Here is a 22,648-nt window from a genome sequence, read left to right as displayed (position 1 = left end):
GGGATTTGAGTCAGGGGACTGAAGTGACTTTTTTGAAAAGTCAGTGGTCTGGGAAAGGTAGCACTTTACTAGTTTTAGGGAATTTTCTAGCCCTCAATCCTTACCTAATCCAATTCATCGTCAATAATAAACCTGATTCTGTTTGAAAGCTAGAGTCAGATTGTGTGTCTAAGAAGCCTAGGACATAGAGTATTCATCTTGCTCTATATGCCAGGGAGGAATCACCATCAACAGACTTGGTCTCAGTTAACCCAGTCACTGGTCATATTACCATCTTACAGAACCCAGGACCTCCTGTCTCTAATTCTAGTTCTCTATTCACAGAGTCACCTACCTGCCACAAAATGGAAAAGGTGTTTTTTTTTTAACCCTTACCTTCCATCTCAGAATCATTTTTAACATAGATGAGTGATGAGGGCCAGGCAGTCTGAGTTAAGTGACTTACCCAGGATCACACAGCTAGGAAGTGACTAAGGTCACATTTGAACTCAGGTCCTCTTGACTCCAGATAGGGCACTCTATCCACTGTGTGATCTGGCTATGTCTAGTTCTGGGCATTTTCAATGGCTTTACCTCATGTCTAGAATATTTTCCATCCACATTTCAGATCACTGACCCCTTTAAACTTCCTGTCAGTCCCAACTAAAGACTAAAAGCTTTCTATAGGAAAGCTTCCCTTGTCCCTCTTAGAGTACCTTCATTCTTTCCATTCTTCCCTATTTCTCCTAGACAGAGCTGGGTTTGTGTCCACATGTGTTTGTGTATTGTCTCCCTCTCCCACTGGACTGAGCTCCTGAAGGGCAAGGACTGTCTTTTGTCTCTTGGGGAATCTCCAGCAATGCAGAACAGGTGCTGAATGTAGAGGGAATGGAAATGAACGTTTCTGGTCCTTGAGATGCCCTGGGTGTGTCACTATCTTCTCTGTATCTACCTCCTCTTCTCCCCTGTGGTCCTTGTTATATTGAAACTCTGGGAGCTGGGAGTCCACACAGTTGATTGACAGGTGGAGAGCATTGGATCTTAGAATGTTTCCAGAGGCCATGAGGACAGGGGAGAAAGCGGTTGGCCCAGGGGGTATAAATACCCTGGCAGCCCTGGCTTTTGGTTCCTTTCACTTCCCTTGGACCTGAGATCTGTGGATCCTGGTCTTTTGGGGATTGGTGACTTGCTTGGCTCAACCTTGCAATAACCTCCTGTCTAGTACCTGACTAACACTGCCAACCTGTACCCAGACCATCAATCTTTTTATTCTACTGTCCCCTAGATATTCAGGAATTTAAATCATCTGTAGTTATCTAGGTTTCCCAGGGCCTGGGAGGGATCTGGGAAGTGGGCAGGAGAAGAAGAGGGTGGAAAGGGGTGGATCCTGAAGGCTGTATGGGCCTAACATCCAGCAGGAAGAAGAAGCTGAAACCCATCAAACAGCAGCTTGCTTGCTCTGATTTGGCTGTGGCCAGGCTGAACCAGAGGAGCTAACTAACCAGAATCAATTACCTGCCTACAGCTCTGAGGGTTTATTATTATCAAATTAGTTAGGGCTTCCCAATTCCTCTTTCCATTTCCCAATACTCCTCTTTGCTAAATATAGATAAACTATTCAAGTATCTTCCTGGAGTGGTGGTTTCTTATCTTCTCTGGGAAGGGAGTCACGAAGTCAGATAAACTGTTACCAAGGCTAATAGAGCCCAGTATCTATCATCAATCAACCCCAGGTGGGACCTGAAGGGATACCATCCATTGACCTGAAGGATCCTTCCTGGGCACTGTTATAAAGGAGGGAGGTGTTACATCATCTAGCTAGGTGGCAAGCTTCAGTTGATCTTGCACTAGCCACATATCTGGACTCCACTGCTGTCACAATTATCAGTGGTAGTATCCAGTTTATCCTTTCTCTCCCTCCATCTGCCCATTTTATTTTATAACATCCTCCATTCCAACACAAGAAGCATTGTCCTGGAGCAGATGGGATGCCACAAGATTCTTCCCATGATCCCCTCTGCCTTTGCCTTCACCTTTAGCCCTTCTGAGTTTCTTCCTCCCTTTCTCCTAGTCTGTATTTTTTAAAAGAAGCCTCTTTCTGGTCTCTGATGTTCTTCTGCTGCTACTGTTTTATTCAGTTACTCACTCCTGCATTTCTGCTGCTTGGGGTATTCAAGAAGCAAATTATCTCTTCCATTTGGGGTCTCTTCTTAAAAATGTTGCAGAGTCCTCTTTATATGTGAATATTTACTGTTCTGTCCAACATTGCGAAGCTCACATTTGCAGGTTTCTGAAGTGAAGTTTAACCAAAGGGTAAACTGAGGCAGCTCTCCAAGGAAAACAAGCAGGGAAATGCTGCCTATCAATAAAAGGGGTCAGGGGCTTGCCTCCGTTAATGCTCCAAACCCTAAGCAGAAGGATAGATTTCACTGATAGGTTTGAGAGAGCCCAGAACAAAGAACAGACAGGCTAAGTGATGTCTATCATAGGATGGAGGGTCATCATTAGTTATAGAAGTGGGATAATCAGTGACACTGTGACTGATTGGAATAATCAATAATAAGGGGTCAGCAACGCCCCAGCCCTCTTCTCTTCAGACTAAGAAGAGATTCTTGTGTGAGTCCAATGAAAGGTCAGGGCCCCGATTTTGGGCAGCAAACCTGAGATGGGTTAGGAGTGTGGAAAGACTAGACCCGACTCCTTGGTCTTCTAAGGCCAGCTAAATCCTTGAAATGAGGCCAGAACAGTGATGAAATGCCCCAGAGCTAGATTCTGCACTATTACAGACTGGCAGAATGTGGAGCTGAGTCAAGAGGAGGAAGAGAACCATGACGCAGGTGGTTACCAGACAAAAGCAGTTACTGGTAAATAGGATCAATAAGTTAATGATCTGAGATCAGCTCAGCCTTCTCTGAGGATAGGTCACCTGGGCTGCATCCTGAGTCCCCAGGATCTCTGGAACACATTCTCTCCTTTCTCGTGCCTTCCATAGTGTTATCAGTAACAATTGATCTGGGGAATCATTCTCAGATTGATGAGCATTTTATTAGTAAAGAGAGAGAGTTTGAGAGAGAGAGAGAGGTCTCAGCCTTTCTAGATCTCATTCTCAATTCAGCTTGCCCAGCTGATCTCTATCAAGAGATCAGGAAAGCTCAGAGAGAAACCCCGAGCCCAGAGAGCCAGTTAGTTCCGGGGTTGGTGCAAAAGCCCCGCCTCCTCCTCTCACCTGCCTTTTACCCTCTCCTCAGCTCCTCCTTCCATGGCTGGGGCTCTGGCACATTGGTGACTCTCATACTGATGTTGGCTGCTCTGGGAAACAGCAACAGGGCGACAAACACGTGACTGGCACCTACATGCCACCTTGGGGGCCCTGGGGATCCAGGCTGCACTGGAGGTCCCCTAGAGATTTCCCTTCACACACTAGAAACTCCGAGGCTTCCTTCCAGACCATCCTAGAGCTGCTTTTCTCAAGCCTCCATTGGGCTCTTATAGACTCAGATTCTAGTGCTGGCTCTGACACTGACAAAGGGAGGGACTTTTTGGCCCCTCCCCTTCTCTGTGGGTCAGTTTCCTTCTGTAACTGATCAGAGGTGGGCTCTTCATTGTGATGTGGCTTTCAGCCCTCTGTGCTCTGCCTTGGGCTGCTCTAGGAGGTGGTGACGTTCAAGGATGTGGCTGTGGACTTCACCTGGGAGGAGTGGGGCCTCTTGGCCCCTCCTGAGAAGGAGTTGTACAAGGAGGTGATGCTGGAGAATGCCCGGAACCTGCTCTCTGTGGGTAAGGAGCCTCTCACTGCTGCCTGAGTCTGCCATCCAAGGGAATATCGCCCTCAGCAGCAGGCAGGGTTGGGAGCAATTTTCTGCCATGAGGAAGGGACAAGGGCTGGTATGCTGAGTCCCAGAACCAGGGCCCACCTGCTACCTGTTTCTCCTATAAAAGGACTTTGCATCGTGTAATGGGACCTCAGGGGCTCCCTTTGGTGCTCCTGAACTCTGAGATCAAATGTGTATTGGAGAATCTCAGATGTGGACTTAATTTCAGAGCTGATTCCGTCTCGCCTCTCCCTGACCCGGAATTGTGTCTCCCAAACCCATCTGGGAAAACTGTTCAGGAGGTTTTTCCTCCCACTGTCTTCCTCTCTTGGGTGGATCTTCTATTGGGGATCTTTTTCTCTTTAACCAGCATAAACTTGTAGCTCCCAGCTCCTAGGTTTCCCCAGGAGAGATGGTTTGTCCTTAGTCTTTCTTCCTATTGCTCTAAGCCTCCAGCAGAGCCAGTGAGGAAGGGAGGGAAGGGACGAAGCAATTATAACTACCTAATTTTGACCCAAGGCTCTGTCAAAGGTTTTCTCTGTAATATTGTGGCACTTCTTCCTCACCTTTGTCAACTGTTATGATTAAAAATGATGAGGGCCGAGATCAAAAGGAAGAATAGAATTTTAATAAAAGCCATGCTGATAGAGATAAATTGACCACGCGCCTGTAAAAAAACCTATTCCAACCTCACGTCAGCCATTTACCTTTCCTCTCTCCGAGCCCATGTGGACCTAGCATCTGAGCGAAGCACTTGTATTCGCAGAGGTTGCTGAAGTGCGTCACTTCCTAATTCGGTGACACAATTACCCCCATTTTACAGATGAGGAAATAGATGAAATTAAGTGGCTTGTTCTGAGGCACCTAAATAGGAGCTGTTTGTGGCCAGATGTAAACCGAGGCCTTCCTGCCTCTCAGCTCAGGTCCCTTCCCCCTCCCCTTTTAGCTGCCTCTCATTTGCAGATAATGGAAAAGTATGGATTGAGTCCAGCCTTCTCTGAAGAAAATTCCCAGAACCAAATGTGGTTCCAGATTGGTTCCCCAAACTTTTCCCCTCTCCTTTCCCCCACCTAAATGTTGAGGAGACTCTTCTCCAGGAGTCCCGTAAGCCTCCTGCAAGCCCTTCTTGCCCTCCTCTGTGATTGTCAAGATGAATGGCCTGGCTGAGAGATAGCCTTGGGCCAAAAGAGAATTGTTGAGTTTCCCAGGAGAGGAGGCAGAAACTCCCTGAAAGAACAATCCCTGAGACTCAGAGAGATGTCAGGGAGGGAGGAGCAGGCAGGGTGATGGGACAAAAGCCGATTCCTTGAGGTCCCCGTGTCTGGGACTTCAGACTTACCCAGAACACTGACCCTCAAACTCAGTGTGGAAATTTAGGAGTTTCGGCCAGAATGGACCAGAACATCATGCGGGTGGTGGGGGTTGTTGCTCATTTTAGGTCCCCCAAAAGGATAACAGGCACACCCTAGCCTGAGCTCCTGCATTACAGACACTATAGGGGTGAGGGCAGACTCCTGGGGGAACCCCATGGACAGAGTGTCTGAGTGGAGTCACTGGACTCCGCAATTGTTCCCTAAAGAGAACTCAGTGACAAGCTTCTCTCCATTTTCCTGATTGATTACCCATGCCCAGGGCTTCCAGCTCCCTCAGAAGACATGCTGTCTTTTTTGGAGCAGAGGGAAGCCTTGTGGATGCTGGAGCAAGAAGGCCTGAGGAGCTGCTGCCCAGGTGAGGGGGGGGGGAAGAAGTGTGGGAGAGCTGAGGTGACCAGCAGCTTCTGTGTGCTCTGGTGAATCCAGGGCTAGATTTGGGGGCAGGAAGACCTGACTTGATATTGTTTTTCAGAGGTTTTAGCACGGGCTCCCTGGGAAAGTCACTGAACCCCTGAGCCTCAGTTATTCCATCTGTAAGATAAGGCTGTTGGACTCCATTTCCTATCAGCTCCCTTCATGGAATTAGTCTGTGACCCTTTAAGAAGTCAACATTTGAGACTAAAGGGCCTGGAAGACTGCTGCAAGAGGCCAGAATGGCTGAGCTTATTTCCTCTGAGCTCTTTAGTATCCAGAAACACGTATAAGGGCTTCCTCTGTGTCAGGTCCTGGGCTAAGTTATAGGGGATATAAAAGGCTGAAGTGGACATCCCCTGCCCTCAGGGAGCTCACTTTCTGCTGGAGCAGATAGCAGAATGCCGATAGTTCTGTAGAAGCCCTCCAGCTCTAGGGCAGAAGGAGCACTAGAGGGGTACAATGGGGTGAGGTGGCCTGGGGCTTCAGTAAAGCTATACTGAGAATTCTGGGGGAAAGTATAGCAGACAAAACAAGGGAAAGGCACTGATATGAATCATTGCAAATGACCTTCTCTAGCAGTTTAGTCCAGAACCTGAGGAAAGACACTGGACAGTATCCTATGGGGATGAAGAGATCAAGTGAGAGTGTTTGGAGCATTGGGGAGAAATGGTTTATTGGTTCCCATTATCTCATTAGTGTGGGAAAGGCTGAAAATGAAGGAACAATGGGCCCCTCATAGGGAGGAATAGAGAGGCTTAGATAAGGGATGAGGTGGGCTTCGTTGCCCATGGAAAAATTTTTGTTTCTCTAAGAGAAGAATGTACTTTTCCTCTGATCCTGGGGCCAGAGAGGAAAAGGAGGCAGTTGAGCTGGGTGAGATGTGGAGGATAAGAGCTCTCCAGAGAGGTCCAGTTTTTGTTCAGTGAAATATATATGAGGCCAAGTTCTAAGATCAGAGGGTAGGAGGAAGCCATGAAGGAGAGCTGGAGACTAGGGAAATATTTGGAAGGCTCCTGTGGTGGGTGGCAAAGGGAATCCATTAGGGAGACATCACAGGGTTGCCTTGCCATGGTGAGGACCCAGCTGAAGTCAGGGTGCCTCAATGTATAATAGAGCCAGGCAGCTGGTTTCCAGATATTCCTTCTCTCCATTGACCTCCTGCCCATGAGCAGGAGTGAAGACTGTTGCCTTTGTTGGTAGTGATTCAAGGCTAAGCTTTGTCTAAATCATCTGTCCAGGCCCTATCCTGGCCTCTGGGGCTCAGTCTTTGTCTAGGCTCTGTCCAGTTCTTGGACAATCAGGTAAGTACAGCACCTCACTTTAGGGAGATGAGAGCTTAGAGAGAAGCCCGGAATCTTCAGAACTGAGCCTTCTCTATTTCCAACAGTTACTGTTGACTTCTGAGAAATAAGAAAAAGAGAGAAATGGAAACACAGCTCTGGCCAGAGCATGCATTTGCCTTCCAGGAGAGAGATCAGAATGCAAGGATCTTGGTAGAGGTTGGGCTTGGCATAAGCCCTGGGCCCAGTCAGTAAACATGTATTAAATAAAAATGTGTTCTAGGAACTGTGCTAAGCTCTGAGCAGAGAAAGGAAGGGAAACACCAGTTTGGGCTGTCTTGGAGCTCATAATCTAGAACCCAAACATGGAGATGATTTAGAAAAAAACAATAGATCCTGAATCTTACTCTGAGATGATCCAGGGAGAAAGGAATGTTAGGGAATGGAAATGCATTTAATTCAACAGGGAAATCAGAAACTAGAGGAGTGAAGAGGACAGTTTTAGGAGAAAAGCAATCAGTGGAAGAAATAATATAAATTCTAATGATAAAAATAAACATCACCATTGGCATGTGGCCTCTAATATGTGTCATACACTTTATAAATAGTATCTCATTAGAGCCTCATAGGAATCCTAGGGGTCACTTGATAGTATGTCCATGTTATAGTTGAGGGGCCTGAGACCAAAGGAATTGTCACTTGCCCATGCTTAAAAGTCCCAGCAAGTTTCCAAGGTGCAATGAGAATGCACCACCACCTGTGTTGGGATTTTTAAGAAGAATATCATGAAAATGCCAGCATCTGTATAATGTAGGAAATAGGAAGAGAATTGTATGAGATTTTTTGCCCATTTCCTTACAAAAGGATCATGGACTCAACTTACTGTATGAGAGATATTTTTAAACATGGGAAATGCCATCTTTTTGTTTAAATTGTATTTAGTTGAAGGATTTTATTTTAGTGAAAATAGGCATTAAAAGAAAAGTAATGGCTGCTCTCAAGGAGGAGGGAACAGAACAAAATCTTTTGTGCCTTGGATAAATGCAAAAAAGAATGCTGAATATTTTCATCTCATCTCAGATACTGGAACAAAAAATAAGGTCAAAAGCAGTCATGAAGGGAATTACATAATGCTTATAGAGAAGCTAGATGATGAAATAGGAATATTTAGTCTACATGCACCCAGTGTTATAACTATGAAGAGGGGTTTGAATGTATAGATGTTGAAAATGAAAGCTAAAAGATTGAAAGTGAATTGTCTAGATACTGTGGACTGATTGGACTAACCTTAAAATCATGCCCAGTCACAAGATTTGGTCTCAGCAGCCAGGATTTTGGGTGAAGTCACTCATCCAGCCTTTCTGAGGTCATGGTCTGCATTAGGAATGTAGGAAAGCTAGCCTGTCCCAAATCCCAGATTTGTTATGAAGAGCCAGTGAGGTCACACGGGAGGCTATTCATTATTTAAATTGTTCTTTAGCTTTGAGGTAATGGCATTTTTAAAGGATGGATTGTACTCATGTAAAATGGAAGACTTTTCTTCTTGAGGAAATAGAATATAAAGCAGTTTATGTTCTTACAGTTGAGGAAAGGAGATAGAGTTATATATGTATATATGTTGCTCTACATGTATGTTTTACTGTTTGTTTCTTTTATTTTTTTATTTCTTGTATTAATTTTTTGAAAAAACCCTTACCTTCCATCTTGGAGCCAATACTGTGTATTGGCTCCAAGGCAGAAGAGTGGTAAGGGCTAGGCATTGGGGGTTAAGTGACTTGGCTAGGGTCACACAGCTAGGAAGTGTCTGAGGCCCAATTTGAACCTAGGATCTCCCATCTCTAGGCCTGACTCTCATTCCACTGAGCTGCTCCCTCTTTGTTTCTTTTAGAAGGAGTGATCAGACCTGAAATGAAGGTGAATCCAACAGAGATGAGCCCTTTGAAAGAAATGGACCTACAAAGATTAGCAAGTGATAGTCTCTATAACTTTGCTTTCAGACAATTTTGTTTTTCACCTCAAAATTCATTTCATATTGAACATCAAAGTATGCACACTGAGAAAAATTGTGAAAGTAAACATGGCAGAAAGACTTTTATGCACAGGGCCAGTCTTGCTGAACATCAGAGAATCCACACTGGTGAGAAACCTTATGAATGCAAACAGTGTGGAAAGGTATTCACAGATAACTCCAGTCTTGCTAAGCATGAACAAATCCACACGGGGGAGAAACCTTATGAATGCAAGCAATGTGGAAAGGTATTTACTCAGATTTCTGGTCTTGTTGGACATCAGAGAATCCACAGTGGGGAGAGACCTTATGCATGCAAGGAATGTGGAAAGACATTCAGAGTGAGATCCAGTCTTGTTGGACACCAGAGAATCCACACTGGGGAGAAACCTTATAAATGCAAGCAATGTGGAAAGGCATTTAAAGAGAAATCCAGTCTTGCTGCACATCAGAGAATCCACATTGGGGAGAAACCTTATGAATGCAAACAATGTGGAAAGGCCTTTAGTCAGAAATCCAGCTTGCTGCACATCAGAGAATCCACAGTGGGGAGAAACCTTATGAATGCAAGCAATGTGGAAAGGACTTTAGTTGGAACTCCCGGCTTGCTGTACATCAGAGATTCCACACTGGGGAGAAACTGTAAGAACACAGGCTATGTGGAAAGATGTAGCTCCAGTCTTGCTATTGTGTGAAGGAAATTAACCCTCCCCCTTTTTCAGGCAGCACACCTGGCATGATCCTGAACTTGACTCAGGTAAGGATTACATAAATGATACCATTGAATTAAGGATAGAATGGCAGCAGCAAAAAGGCACCAACAGAGTCAGGAGATCATGAGACAGGTAAAATATAAAGACATGCTTGGCTCCTCAGATGATATTTCTGAGAGTTAGTGGGCAGAGAAAAGGTTTGGTAAACCCAGGCAAGAACGGATATCCAAGCTTTTCTCTTTTAGTTTTGTTGCTGGCAGGACTTCTCAGTGAGCATGGGTAGGGCCCTCTAATGCTGGCCAGAGAATAGCAAGCTAAATGGAGTAGTGAGGAAAGTATATCTCCTATTTTTCCATCTTTCCCCACTACTACTTTGGATCAGATAAAATTAATTTAGGGTCAGTCTCATTTTCTCTCTTATACTATGTATCACAGAAACCAGACATTCACACTTAGCTCTCAATCTGACAATTCACTCTACTATGTCATAAGTGCTTCTAAGATTAGGTCTAAATGGGCATATGATTTAGCCCTAAAGTGTGATCCCACACACAAATGAAGGGAGCATAGAATAATTTGCCTTTCAGGTCAGTTTATCGATAAGGGAAGAATTCATGATCAAATAAGAAATAGATGACATGAGCTTTAAAATAGTTAATTCTCGTTATGTTAAATACAAAACTACAAGCAAAACAAATGCAACAAACATTAAAAGTGGAAACAAGAAGTTATCATTTGCTTTATGACAATATGTACAATCAAGTATTTAAGTTTTTAAAAATTCTAACCCTATTCTCGAATGCCTTAATTCATCATTTCATGGCATCTGGATCTAAAGAGGAGTTAATGTAGGAAAGAAACAATATCTTTGCTCTTTAGAAACCATTTATAGTTAGTGTCATTTCCCATATAATGTTTTCCCAAAAATTCTTATAAAGCAGAAATGTAAAATAATAAGAAATGGTATTTTGGATTTCAAATATGGAATAAAACTATTGGTAATCCAATTACTTCCATTAGGCTGAATGTGTAATGAAAATAATTATTTCACATAGAAAATCACCATGCATCTATCAGCTTGACACTGGAAGAGTGATAAGGGCTAGGTAATGAGGGCCAAATGACTTGCCCAGGTTCACACAGCTAGGAAGTGTCTGAGGCCAGATTTGAATGTAGTACCTCCTGTCTCTAGGATTGACTCTTAATCCACTGAGCCACCCAGCTGCCCCTATAGTTACTTTAAATAGGATTTCTCTTTGCTGCTGACCTTTTTTGATATTATGTAGAAATGCCAATGATTTAGATGGATATATTTTATGTCCTGCAACTTTACTAGTTATTATTTCAACTATTTTTTCATTCGATTCTCTAGGACCTTAGTTATTTACAAAGGGACCAGTAATAACTGTTACCAGGCTTCCAGGTCTCTAAAGAATTTCCTCTATATATGTGTAACATCTTACTTAGTCTGACCAAAGCCAGGTGAATCAGGTGTCAATATTCCCATTTCACAGATAAGGAAACTCAGGTGTTTCATAGGATTTCAATCTAACCACAGAAATAAATCCTAGAGTTGGACGTTACCTGAAATCCTCCTCCAAATCCCTACATTTTTCATATAAGGACACTGGGTTCCAATGGTCCCATATCCAAAATACTCTCAAGCTCAGCTTTCTCTCCACTGGACTACATAGCACTCCCATTATTCCGGTCCCAAACAGAAGACCCCTGCTGGAAGCCAGCAAGCAGATCTAGTTATCTTGAGAGGTGTGACAGTTTAGAAAGAAAGAGTCAGAGACAGTGGATTTCTGGAAGCTGTTTTGAGAAGTTTCTGGAAATCTTGATTTTTTTATACCTTTTTCTCTCTCAGTCATATAAATTCTGGGAAAATTTACATTTCAAACCCAAACAGAAAAGAGCTCAAGATTATACCAGTTACATAAAATTTGGCACACAAAATGTATTTCTACATATAGATTATACCTAGTCTAAACAGTCTTCCAGGCTATCAGAACACCCTCCTTTATGTAAGTTATATTTTAATAAAAAGAACCTTTGACATATTTCAAAAGTGGTTAAAGCATGAGAACGTTTAAGTTCCTCGGGTTAAACTCAGCACGAGAAAGTCATCCATTGAGAATATTTTTTTTGGAAATGCCATGCTGTGTCCTTCATACTCTTGAGACAGAGAGAAAAAGATTAAAGCAGCTTCTGCTCTTTTATTGAGGGTATGGTCTAAGCTATTAACTTGTTAAATGCTGCTTTATTATTTAATTAGGGGATTTCTATAAAGGGAATTTTATTAGGGGATTTTATATCTATATTACAAAACTTGAGGCTATCTTAAAAATATAGATTATAATTTCAATAATAAAAAGTGTTGGTCAAAAGAGAGTCACACAGAGGGGTCTGATTGGGTAATCCATCCATCCTGTGGCCCTATTTTCAGGCCACAAGAATTAAAACAGGGTTTACATTGATTTTGATGGTACCCTGATAAAGACCCTATTTCCCTGAGGGGCTCTAAGAAGAGCCCCCCAAGAAATCACCAGCAACACACTTATAAAGAAACCAACAACCTTTATTTCTGATCAATCTTAGAACAAGAAAAACAGTGGTCTTTGAATCAGAGTAGGAAAGTGGGAGAAAAAAGCCCCCCTTTCCAGCCCAGACAGGAGGGGAGAGGAGACTGCTGAGGAGGATGGTGAGGGATGGGGAAGAGAGGTTGGAGAGGAGGGTGGGTGGGCATCTTCTCTGGGCTGGTCACTTGGAGTCATTCCTTCTCAAAGGGAAAAATAAAAATCTGAAAAGCCTGGGTGGAGAAATGCTTAGGAGATGCAGCCAGGGGCTCCTGGGAGATTCTGGTGTAGGCACTGTCTCACATTACCTTGCAAGGTTTGAACCTGCAGCCTTGGTTATGCTCAGTATCTCGGTAGTGTTTGTGCTCCTGGAAGCTGAAGCAGCGAATCTCTCACACCAGCTCCTGAAAGGCGTGCTCCACACCGGACCTGGTTTTGGCCGAGGTCTCCACCAAGGGCACCTTGAAGCTCTTGGTTGCCTCCTGGCCCAGGTCCCAGGTCACCAGGCTTGTTGGTCTTGTTGGGCACCAGGACTACGGGAACATGGTCGATGTCTGATCCTGCACAGCTGGTCCCAGATGTTCACGTCCATAAAGGATTTGGTGTCATCCACAGCATAGATGGGGAGGAATCCATACCAGAGGCGCATGAACTCATGGCTGAGGGACTGGCACTCCTTGTTGCCTGTGGTGTCCAGGATGTCCAGCTGGCAGGGCTCCCCATCCACCACCAGCTGGATGCTGTAGGAGTCTTTGATGGGGTCAGTTGGGGACAAAGCAGTTCTCGACCAGCTGGATGGTCAATGCGTTCTTGCCCACTTCACAGCTGCCTATCACCACCAATTTGTACAGCATTGTGTCTCAGCACCAGGCTGGTCACCAGTGGGAAGGGCAAGAATGGCAGATGAAGCCGTCCAGCAGCTTCACGAAGATTCCTAGTGGGTTGGACACTCAGAAAGGGGAACCAAGGACTAAGTGAAAATGGGTTACGGGTTAAGGATTAATGGAAAGAGAACATAAGGTGAGAATGAAGATACACAGACACAGAAAGTTTTGGCATAAGGTAGACAGACAGCGAGTAAGCTCTGATGGTCAAGAGCTTCATGGTTAGGAGCTCTGATGGTTAAGAGCTCTCTTGCCAACTGATGTCTTGTCACTTTTATTGAGGTTACAACAGAATGGGGGGAAGGGAGAGGCTGGTGGCCTGATACATTAACATTATGATGTAATCATCATAAAATGCAAACTGCCAAAACCTAAAACAATAAGTAGAGCTAAGATCAGGATCCAGGGTGGATATGGCCTAAGGCATCTACTGATGTTTGATACCTATGTTAATTGATCATTGAAGGAAAAGTCAGGAGACTGAGATAACTGACTCTCTTCTGGGGTGTAGCCTTAGGGAAGGGCTAGGGATTTGGCAAGGTCAACATTCAGTTTGACTCAAGATTACAGAGATCAATCATTAGCAGTATAAGAGTTAAGTTTTGAATACTTCTTAAAATAATATCACGATTAATGTATACCTGGATTGTTACAGCAGAGGAAGGGCCTATGAGAGCAGGAGGGACCCCAGCGACCCCCCTCCCCTCCCCTTCCCCAGGGGCTGTCCAGATGGCCTCCCTACCCTGGGGCTGAGCAGGACAAGGCTAATTCTCTCCTATAAGGGGCAGCCCTTCAGAGACCCTAAGGTCAGAACCAATTGTATTCATGAAGCATCATCACCCCCAGCTTGGGCAATTCTGAGGGAAGACAGTGAGGTGTGTGTGAGTGGGGGCAATTCTCTCTGCCCTTGGGCATCCTCACTAAATAAACACACTCTTTCCACCCATTCAGTTGGGGGCTCCCCATCTACTCTACCTGAGACAAGAGATCCCTAAATCGTGGCTGAGTAGCCAGTTCTTGAGGGGGACTCCACCTTTCAAAGGCCTCCTTTTTCAGGCCAAGACCAGGATCCCCAAGAGCCAAGGGCCATCTTGTGCTCCAGAGTGCTGCCCTGGGTGTCTGTGGATCCTGCCTTTGTGTTAGCCCTTAGCATCCTTTCCTAGGGGAGAAGGCCTCGAGGCTCTGCAATGCCTCTTTCTCCTTGTTCCCAGAAGAACTTCCCCAGCTGGAGGGAAGCTCCCAGAAACCCCAGGGTCATCTCCTCCAGGCTGGATACCCTTCTCCTTTAGAGACTTCTCCAAGTGGCCCCAGGCCTCTTGCGCTCCCCAAGTTAATGTGATCCAAGATGGATTAATCAAAATGAGGCTTGCAGTCCAGTGACCCCTGAGGCATTTCCCTCAGAAGCGCCTGCTCCCCCTGCCTCTACTTACCTTTTCCGAAGTGCAGATGGGACTGGCCTAGAAGGTTCACTGACAGCCGTCAGAAGGTGCAGATTGCCAAAGAGCTCAGGGACAAGAGGGGCGCAGGGAGGGTGGGCTGACCCCGTCCCGGGCCACTCTGAGGGTGTTAAACCCCAACCTCTGGGAAACCTGCTCCCTCATGTCACCACGCCTCAGCCTCCAGGAGCCTTCAGTCTGCCCTGTGGGGCAAAATGGAGGGCAGGGCTAGGTGGGGGCTGCTGCAGGTGGGCTCTGCTTCTGGGGGGAGGGGAAAGGAATGTCATGAATCCACTTGGGCAACAATGTAGCCAGTCGTGTAACCCTCACCCTAAATTTGCCTTTCCGGAATGGGAGGAAGCAAAACCTGGAGCACCGGCTGCCTCAGAATTAGGGTCCCGCTGTGCCCATTGTGCTGAACACTCCCCTACCTTCTGAGCCCATGGTCCTAACTGCTGGGCATCCCTGGGTGCATTTGTGGGTCGGTGCCCACTGGCCCTGGCCTGTCCAGGTAGGAGGGCCTCTGGGCCTGATCACCCATCCTCATTGGCCCTGAGGGACAGTAGATCATTAACAGGCCCAGGCTGGGGGGGAGGGGGGTTGAGGGGCCACTTAGGATCATTCTCTATACTTTAGTGGGCTGGAAATAGGGCTGGGGCAGGGTGAGCAGATCAGGAGCAAATCACTGCAGGGTGGAAGGAGACAGGTTACACCACCCAGAAGGTGACAGTTGGAGGGACCTGGGGGTGTGGAGGCTTGAGGGCTCGAGGGAAAGAGCTGCCTCCAGAAGGGCACGATATTGGAGGAACTTCCAAGTTCCCAGGATTAGACAGAGAATCCTGAAAAAAATCTTTGCAAACACCCCAAATCCACCCACAGTGACATTATCAGAGTGAGCTGCTGTTCTTATAACTGGACCAGAACAACCCAGGGCCAGGCACCTCGAGAATGCATGGATTTCTAGGCACTCCTCCCTCCCAACCCCTTCTGCCTTTCTCTCTCTGGGGACGCAGCTGAGGGAAGCCATGAAAGCCTGTGACATTTAGCACAGCAGGTACTGGAAGGATGGTTTTTTCCACTCGTGCTGGAAAGCTCTAGTCAGGGTTAAAGGCTGCCACCTCCTTTTCTGACAGTGCCTCTTCATCAGAGAAAAGTCTATCCTCATCATCATTCTCCCTGTTTGAATCTTGATCTGAGACTGAAACCTTAATGATTCCAGCTTCAGAATTCTGTCTAGGTAATAGGGGTGTATTTTCAGTTGCTGTGATATTGGGGAGAGATGATGCAATTCATTGGCAGGATCTAAAGCATCCCCAGTTAGAGTCTAAAAAGAAAAGGTCTCTACAGGGACTTTTTCTGGGCCATATTCTACATAGTAGGCCTGCAGGTCAAGGCCAATTTTCTCCCACATTTCTGAATTCAGTCCCTTCATGGGAACCAAGGGCTGCCAATTTGGATAAAATCAAGGAATTTTGCCAGTTGTTGTTTGCTTACTCCCCTCTTCTCTAGGGTATGGTTAATGATTTCAATAAAGAGTTTTCTTTCCTTTGATCTACTGTTTCCCATAGTTCGTATTTACTTTAGTATGTGATCTATCTTAGTGATTTTGTGTGGCAGAGGTCTTAAAAGTTCTGATCTTTCCCTAGTGAGGGTTTGCAATTCCTCAGGCATGGGTCATAGCCATCCGAATTGGAAGCACCTTCAGCTTTTTTTGGGGGAGTTTGTGGTCCTACTGTTATTGCCAAAAAAGCTTATAGAAATATTATAGCTTATAGCTTATAAGAATATTATGGCCAAAAAGCTAAACTTGGCAATTAAGCAGGGGTTTTTTGGATAACGTCATGCCCAAGCGGGTCAGTTATCTCTCTGACTCAAGGTTCTAGGGACACAACTCCTGGCTGACAGCCCAGGGACACAACTCCTAAACGGAACAACCTTGAAGATTAAGAATCATGTCCTGTGGCACCTGAAAGCATCCCCTACTCCCTCTGTCTAGCTGTTAGCTCACCCTAAGACAAAGGCACCTATAACCCAGAAACATATATATATATATATTCCTTATTCTGAATGCCCCCTCGGGACTCTCTTTGCTGAGTTTCCCCAGTGGGTACTGGCAATAAAGCTTTCTCCTGCTTTGATTGCATTGTCTCGTGTGTTCCTCTGGAGGCCACCCATTTTGAACCCTAACATATGGGGGCTCGTCCGGGATGGTGTGCAACCCCCTGGGGACCACTGAGACAGAGAAAGCTTTCTCCTAGGTTTCATGACGACTTCCAGAGGTGAGCAGTGAATGGTGTGTGTCTGGTGTGTGACTGTGTATTTGATGGGGAAACTGAGGACTCCTTGTGTCCGAATTTCCACCTGTTTCTGATTGGGACCGGTCCACGCCGAGGTTTCTATTCTCCACAAGGAGGTAGGCCGGCAAAACCGGGAAGCACTTCGGATAGAGGGCGGGGGAAGTTGTTGGAAACCATGGAGACAGGAAAAAAAATCCGCATCGTAACTTTAAAGGGTTGGAGTCCCTTTAAGCTCCTCTCCCGGCATGAGGGAGGGGGAAGGTCAGGGCACTCCCTCAGGGAAGAGAGGGAGGGAAGTCGCTCGGTGTAGGGGTAGAGCAAAGGAAGTCGCTGTTCTCGGGATAAGGGAGCGCGCAAGGAAGTCGCTCAGTGTAAGAGAGCGCAGGTCACTCCCTCAGCAAGAGAGGGAGGGAAGGTCAGGGTTTGATTCCCTGGGGGAACAGTTCCAGGAAGCCAGGGGCATTCTGGTGGAACTTCCCAGAAGTCCCACAATGGACGCGTCTGGGCAGCAACAGGATGCTGGTTTTTTGTTGTTTTTTTTGGAAGGACACCCGGGAGAGTGGAGTGGAGCCCCGAGCAGGCTCCATCCCCCACTCAAATTTTGTTTGGATCCACGAAGAGAATTTTTTGTTTTTCATTCTGTTTGTCTGTCTTTTGTATTGTCCTTTTTCTGTGTTTTGTTGATTGGTCAAAGTTGGGCCAGAGTCACTCAACCCCCCTGGACTTGGTCCTAAGTCATTATTCAGATTTCAAAACCCGTGCACGTGCATTAGGCTTTTCAGTAAAAAAGGGGAAGTTGCAGACCTTTTGTAATTCGGAATGGCCTGCCCTTGGGGTTGGATGGCCCCGTGGTGGGACTTGGCAACAGTCTGTTATTTCTATCATCCACAGTCGGGTTTCACTCCGGGGTCGTGAGGGACACCCAGACCAAATGCCGTACATTTTAACCTGGCAGGATTTAGTCCTGAATCCTCCACCCTGGCTTCTTAAGGTTGTGGAAGGGTCTAATCCCTGCAAGGGAACAGTTACACCCTCCCAGGTTCTGGTTACCCAGCCCCAAAAACCCAGCTTCAGCTCAGAGGTCCCCTAATTCATCAGTACTGGCTGGGTCTGGGTCTTTGTTAATTCAGAGGGAAAACTGCAACATCCCCTTCCCCCATCTTGGAGACCTGGCGGCAGATTTTAACATCTGAATAGGAGGGGATCTGTAAGTTCAAAGCTCTTTCCTTAAAAAATGCAGCCAGCCTAAGAACAGCTCACTTTCAACCCCCACTAGAAACAGAGAGCAATTTATTTAGGTGCTGCAAGAAGCATTTGTTACATCACAGCCAAAGAAAAGAGACAGGTAAGATCAATTGGAGTGTAAAGCACAGGGAAAGTTAGGGGGCAAGGAAGTCAGCTCAGCCAAACAGTTGGCTGATCGCTGTACCTGAGTACCCTCAGTGAAAGGGACAGTGTGCTTTCTCACTGCAAATATTTCTTTTTAAGCATGGATCCTAAAGAACTGATTTTTCCTCTTTCTTCTTTTGGATGGGCCCCCAAGGGAGTGAAAAAGAGAAAAATTCAGAGCAAAAAAAAAAAAAAAAGGGGAGATCTTACTCCACAATTGAAAGCAGTTTCACTTACGATTTGATTTTAAGGATTGAGGATTGCTAATGATGTTGATATGGTACAATGTCATTTTACTTATTGTGGTAACTATCAGTCAAATGTGAAATATTACCCAGATTTTATTGAAAAAGAAAAAAAAACTTATGGTTAGAAGTTTGTTAAGACTTGGTTTTACTGAATTGAGAATTGTCTAAATGTGGTTAATAGCCAGTCTGACACAAAGAGGGAACGTTTATTCTATGTGGTCAGAAATTGTGCTGGCTACTTTGTAAATGTGAAAGTCACTCAGAAAAAGCTATAATGGTGAACTTATTCTAGAATTTAAATTTGGGATTTTTCAAAATGAGATGTCTTTTAATGTATGTGCTGTCAGAACTAACAACAAGTAATCATATGACACACAAGAAGTTAGATTTAATAATACAGGTACTGAAATTTGGAAAAGGTGGAATTTCTAAACAGTGTTATATTTGATTAGGGTTGTATGAACTGTTTTTAAAAGGTGTACAATGTATAAGAGGGAACTTGTGATTTAGAGATTATTAACATGTATTTGGACTCGAATTGCTAGAAAGTAATGATGAATGAATACAGAATATGTATGCAATTTGGGCTATAAAGAGAAGTGAGTTTTCCACCTGAAGATGTTAAGGTTGTATGATATGCAAACTGTATGAAAGTAACAAGAGAAAATTTGACCAACCTAAGGAGCTAATAGGATTTAATGCAATTAAATATAGTATCTTTCCTCCTTTTGCAATGATGGTGATAAAGGAGGAGAAGCCTGAAGAAATAAGAGTAATTGCTAAAGAAATAATAGGTGTAAATCAGAATAATATTGATGAAATTTAATATGCTTTGAGGTGCAGGAAGCTAAACTGGAGGTTCTATTCTGTTTTGAACAGAGGTCTGAAAGGAATAGGAGTAAATAGCTTTGAAATTCAGTTGTTACATACTGAAAGGTTACTAAAGGACTTAAAGTTGTTTGGTAGTTGTGGAGTTCAAACTGAACTTTGTTAAAAATAATTTATTATGAAGGTTTGGTACATGCTAAATTTTAAATTTTAAAGTGATCTCACTTGGTGAAGGGAAAAATACTTTTAATTGTTCCACTTTGATACTTGGGAACTGATATAGCAACACAGTACATAAGTGGGATTTTAAAGAATTTAAAGCTAAACATATTTTAATTATATACTTCAGAGGGTTTAAGGAGATGTTCAAGCAAGTAAAAAATTGATAGAGAAGTCCTGGATATCTTGTAAAACGAGTTATTTTTGTTTAGCAGTGTAATTGTTATAGAGATGCAAATGGTGAGCCCCTGAGTTGGGGAGGGGGGAGGACTCCAGGCTTAGAAGTGTGAAAGATTTATTGCTAAGATGGGATCCGTGGCAAGTGGGATAGCATGGGCGGAACAGCCCTGGGGGGTTGTCCTCCACAGCACGGCCTGGCAGCACGAGTGAAGCAACTATCAGGGGTTGCCCCCAGGCCCCCTTTTCAAAAGTGCAGACATGACTCCTTGTACTTGGGTGTTTGGTGAGTGCGGGGTCTGTCTGGGATCCTTGGGGTTTAGGTTATCATGCTGTGGCCAGAGTTTTGTTACAGGGGAAAGGGAGTTTCCCTGCCCACAGCCTGCCTGAGTTGAGGGGTACAGGGTCCCTGCCATCTCTGCATAATGCCCATGTTAATCTCAAGAAGACTGTTTTCCTCCTTATTTATCTTTCCATCACAAGAGGTTAAACAAAATATAATAGGTTTGAGTGTTTACATTGATCAAAAATGTTTTTGGGGGGTTTAAAATGATCATAAATGCTTTTCATCTCAGTGTATGATAAGCAGCCTGCTTGTCAAAAGGCTTGCTTTAAGGTTGTAGTGCTTAAAAGGTTTTAATTGGGAATAGACCCTGTAATACTACATGCTTTATGATATTCCTTTAAATGTGACGTTTATGTAAATTCTTGCTAAAACATGTGCTTTAAGTTTATTTTTTATGATGACAACAGAGAGTTAGACAAAGTGAAGAGTTGTGTTGTGTTTGGAAAAAAAAAGAGAGAAAAGAAAGCCTTGGCCTAACACCTTGAGTATGCAGATTTGAGATGGGTAAATGAAAGTTGTGGTAAGCAGAGGGTTTTTGAGGGAAAAGAAGGAGAGATGGAAAAGAACAGATAGGGAAGTGAAAAAGAATAGATAGATGTTCTACTCTTATAATTGGATCCTTGACCTAGGGATAATTTCTAAACTTAATGTATTGGGAAAATCACGAATAATTCTGGAATTCTCTTGAAAGTTACACTGAAGAGATTCCTGTGTGGCTCCTCTTAGTCTTTCAGATGGCCCAGGTACAGGAGACGATACAGCCCTGATTTATATTTACTATGGAACTACCCAATCCAGCACTCCTGTTCCTTAATTCAGGTTTTGTGACTGGAGTGTGATATGTTAGTTATTGCCAGAATATGTAAGAATAACTAAGTTATCAGCCTGGTAGGGATGTGAAAGGCTTGTTTGAGGGTATGGAAATTGTTTCCAGACTGCTGCTTAGCAGAATTTCTCTGAGCTGTAATGGGAAAGACTTGTCTTTTAAGGAAGGAGAAGACTTCAGAGATCCAGTGGTGATATAGTACTAAAGACAGAGAATGTTCTGTGATGCTTAGGAGAGGCAATTCTAGGGCTCAACCTGGACTGGACCTCTTCTGACCATCTAGGCTACTACTCCTTGAGTGACACGAGGATGGCATGAGCCAGTGACAGCTTTGGCCTGTACATGGAGCCCCTCACTATGCGTCCTTTGAGACGTGAGGGAATGTTTTTCCTACCTGCCTTCCCTTTTTGGAGAAAGTTCCGATAATCAGCACTTAATGCGAGTTGTGAATTAATGTTTCCATCTCCCCAAACAACCTATTAGGTTAATAATTGAAAATTATCACATTGTTAGGGAACACACTTTGAGAAGTGAGTGAAGTTTAGTGATAGATGACTTGTAGCTTGCAGCCTTAATTTACCACAACTGAAGTGGGATTTTGAGCTTGGAAATATAACCCAAAACTTTCTGGATTTCCTCCAGAATCTGGGATAAAGAAATTTATCTGTAAAGTATTGTTATTCAAGTAGTTATAGATGCCATATTAATGTGGGCTTTATGAAAGGATATTTTTTTTAGCAGAAACGTCACATGCCAACTCTGCAAACAACTTAGGGATCAAAAATTCCTAAATAGTTCAATTCCTGTCAGAGGAAGATTTCTGGGGATAAAATCTGTTGGCTAACTGTTAATGTTTAATATCAGTTTCTATTGTGCTAATCTTCTCTCTGTGTCTCTGGTGTTCTAGTTTTTTGCCCCAGTCCTAGGTTCTAAGATGCTCCCCCTTGTGACCCGTCTGTCAGTCTGGGGAAACGGTCTCTGGTCTCCAAGCCTTCAGGACCCTGGAAGTTGATGCAGAGGCGCCTGAAGACCCTGTGCCCACAGCTCCTCCTCCTGTCCTCCCCTCTCAGAGACTCTACGCCCCTTTTCAGCTTGAAGAAACTACAGAAGATTGAAACCATCGGCCCTCTTCCCTTAGACTTTTAGAGGAGGGGAGGGGGACAGCATGAGACCTTGTGGGACGTTGTACCCCAGAGACAGCATAAAACATTGTATCCCCTTGGTGAAAAAGTTTTTTTCAGGCAAACTAGAGGCTGGAAAATCCCTTTTGTTTCCACTATGTACCCTTCCCCTTATTCTTAACCAGCAGCTTTTGTAAAGGAATGAATTAACACCGTTCAGCTTATGGCCCTGTGTCAGTATTACCAGATAACCCCCACCCTTAATACAATGTGTGTTGACACTAATCTTTAAGGGGCCACCTGAGGATGATTCCTTACGATCAAAAGGAAAAGTAGGGAATGTTGGACTTATTCTTTGGCCCTGAGGAAGATTCCTCAGTAAGCAAAACGAAAAAGGGAGGAATGTTATAGCCAAAAAAGCTTATAGAAATATTATAGCTTATAGCTTATAAGAATATAATAGCCAAAAAGCTAAACTTGGCAATTAAGCAGGGGGTTTTTGGATAACGTCATGCCCAAGCGGATCAGTTATCTCTCTGACTCAAGGTTCCAGGGACACAACTCCTGGCTGACAGCCCAGGGACACAACTCCTAAACGGAACAACCTTGAAGATTAAGAATCATGTCCTGTGGCACCTGAAAGCATCCCCTACTCCCTCTGTCTAGCTGTTAGCTCACCCTAAGACAAAGGCACCTATATCCCAGAAACATATATATAT

At 44.4% G+C, this 22,648-nt stretch overlaps 1 protein-coding gene and 1 pseudogene across 1 annotated transcript in view; one reads left to right on the top strand and one right to left on the bottom strand.

Annotated features, from left to right (window-relative positions):
* The first annotated feature begins 2,807 nt into the window (after positions 1-2,807).
* Positions 2,808-22,648, top strand: part of LOC123230605 (zinc finger protein 501-like) — a 95,949-nt gene continuing 76,108 nt past the window's right edge. The window contains exons 1-4 of the mRNA XM_044656735.1: positions 2,808-2,843; positions 3,228-3,317; positions 3,630-3,719; positions 9,022-9,373. Of these exons, the coding sequence (XP_044512670.1) occupies positions 2,808-2,843; positions 3,228-3,317; positions 3,630-3,719; positions 9,022-9,373 (568 nt within the window). The remainder of the gene's footprint in view (positions 2,844-3,227; positions 3,318-3,629; positions 3,720-9,021; positions 9,374-22,648) is intronic.
* LOC123246344 lies at positions 12,458-13,012 on the bottom strand (annotated as a pseudogene).

This window comes from Gracilinanus agilis, chromosome 1 (assembly GCF_016433145.1).
Source record: "Gracilinanus agilis isolate LMUSP501 chromosome 1, AgileGrace, whole genome shotgun sequence".
In the NCBI taxonomy this organism is placed as follows: domain Eukaryota; kingdom Metazoa; phylum Chordata; class Mammalia; order Didelphimorphia; family Didelphidae; genus Gracilinanus; species Gracilinanus agilis.
The sequence above is the reverse complement of the archived record's forward strand: the minus strand, read 5'-3'. Positions and strand labels throughout refer to the sequence as shown.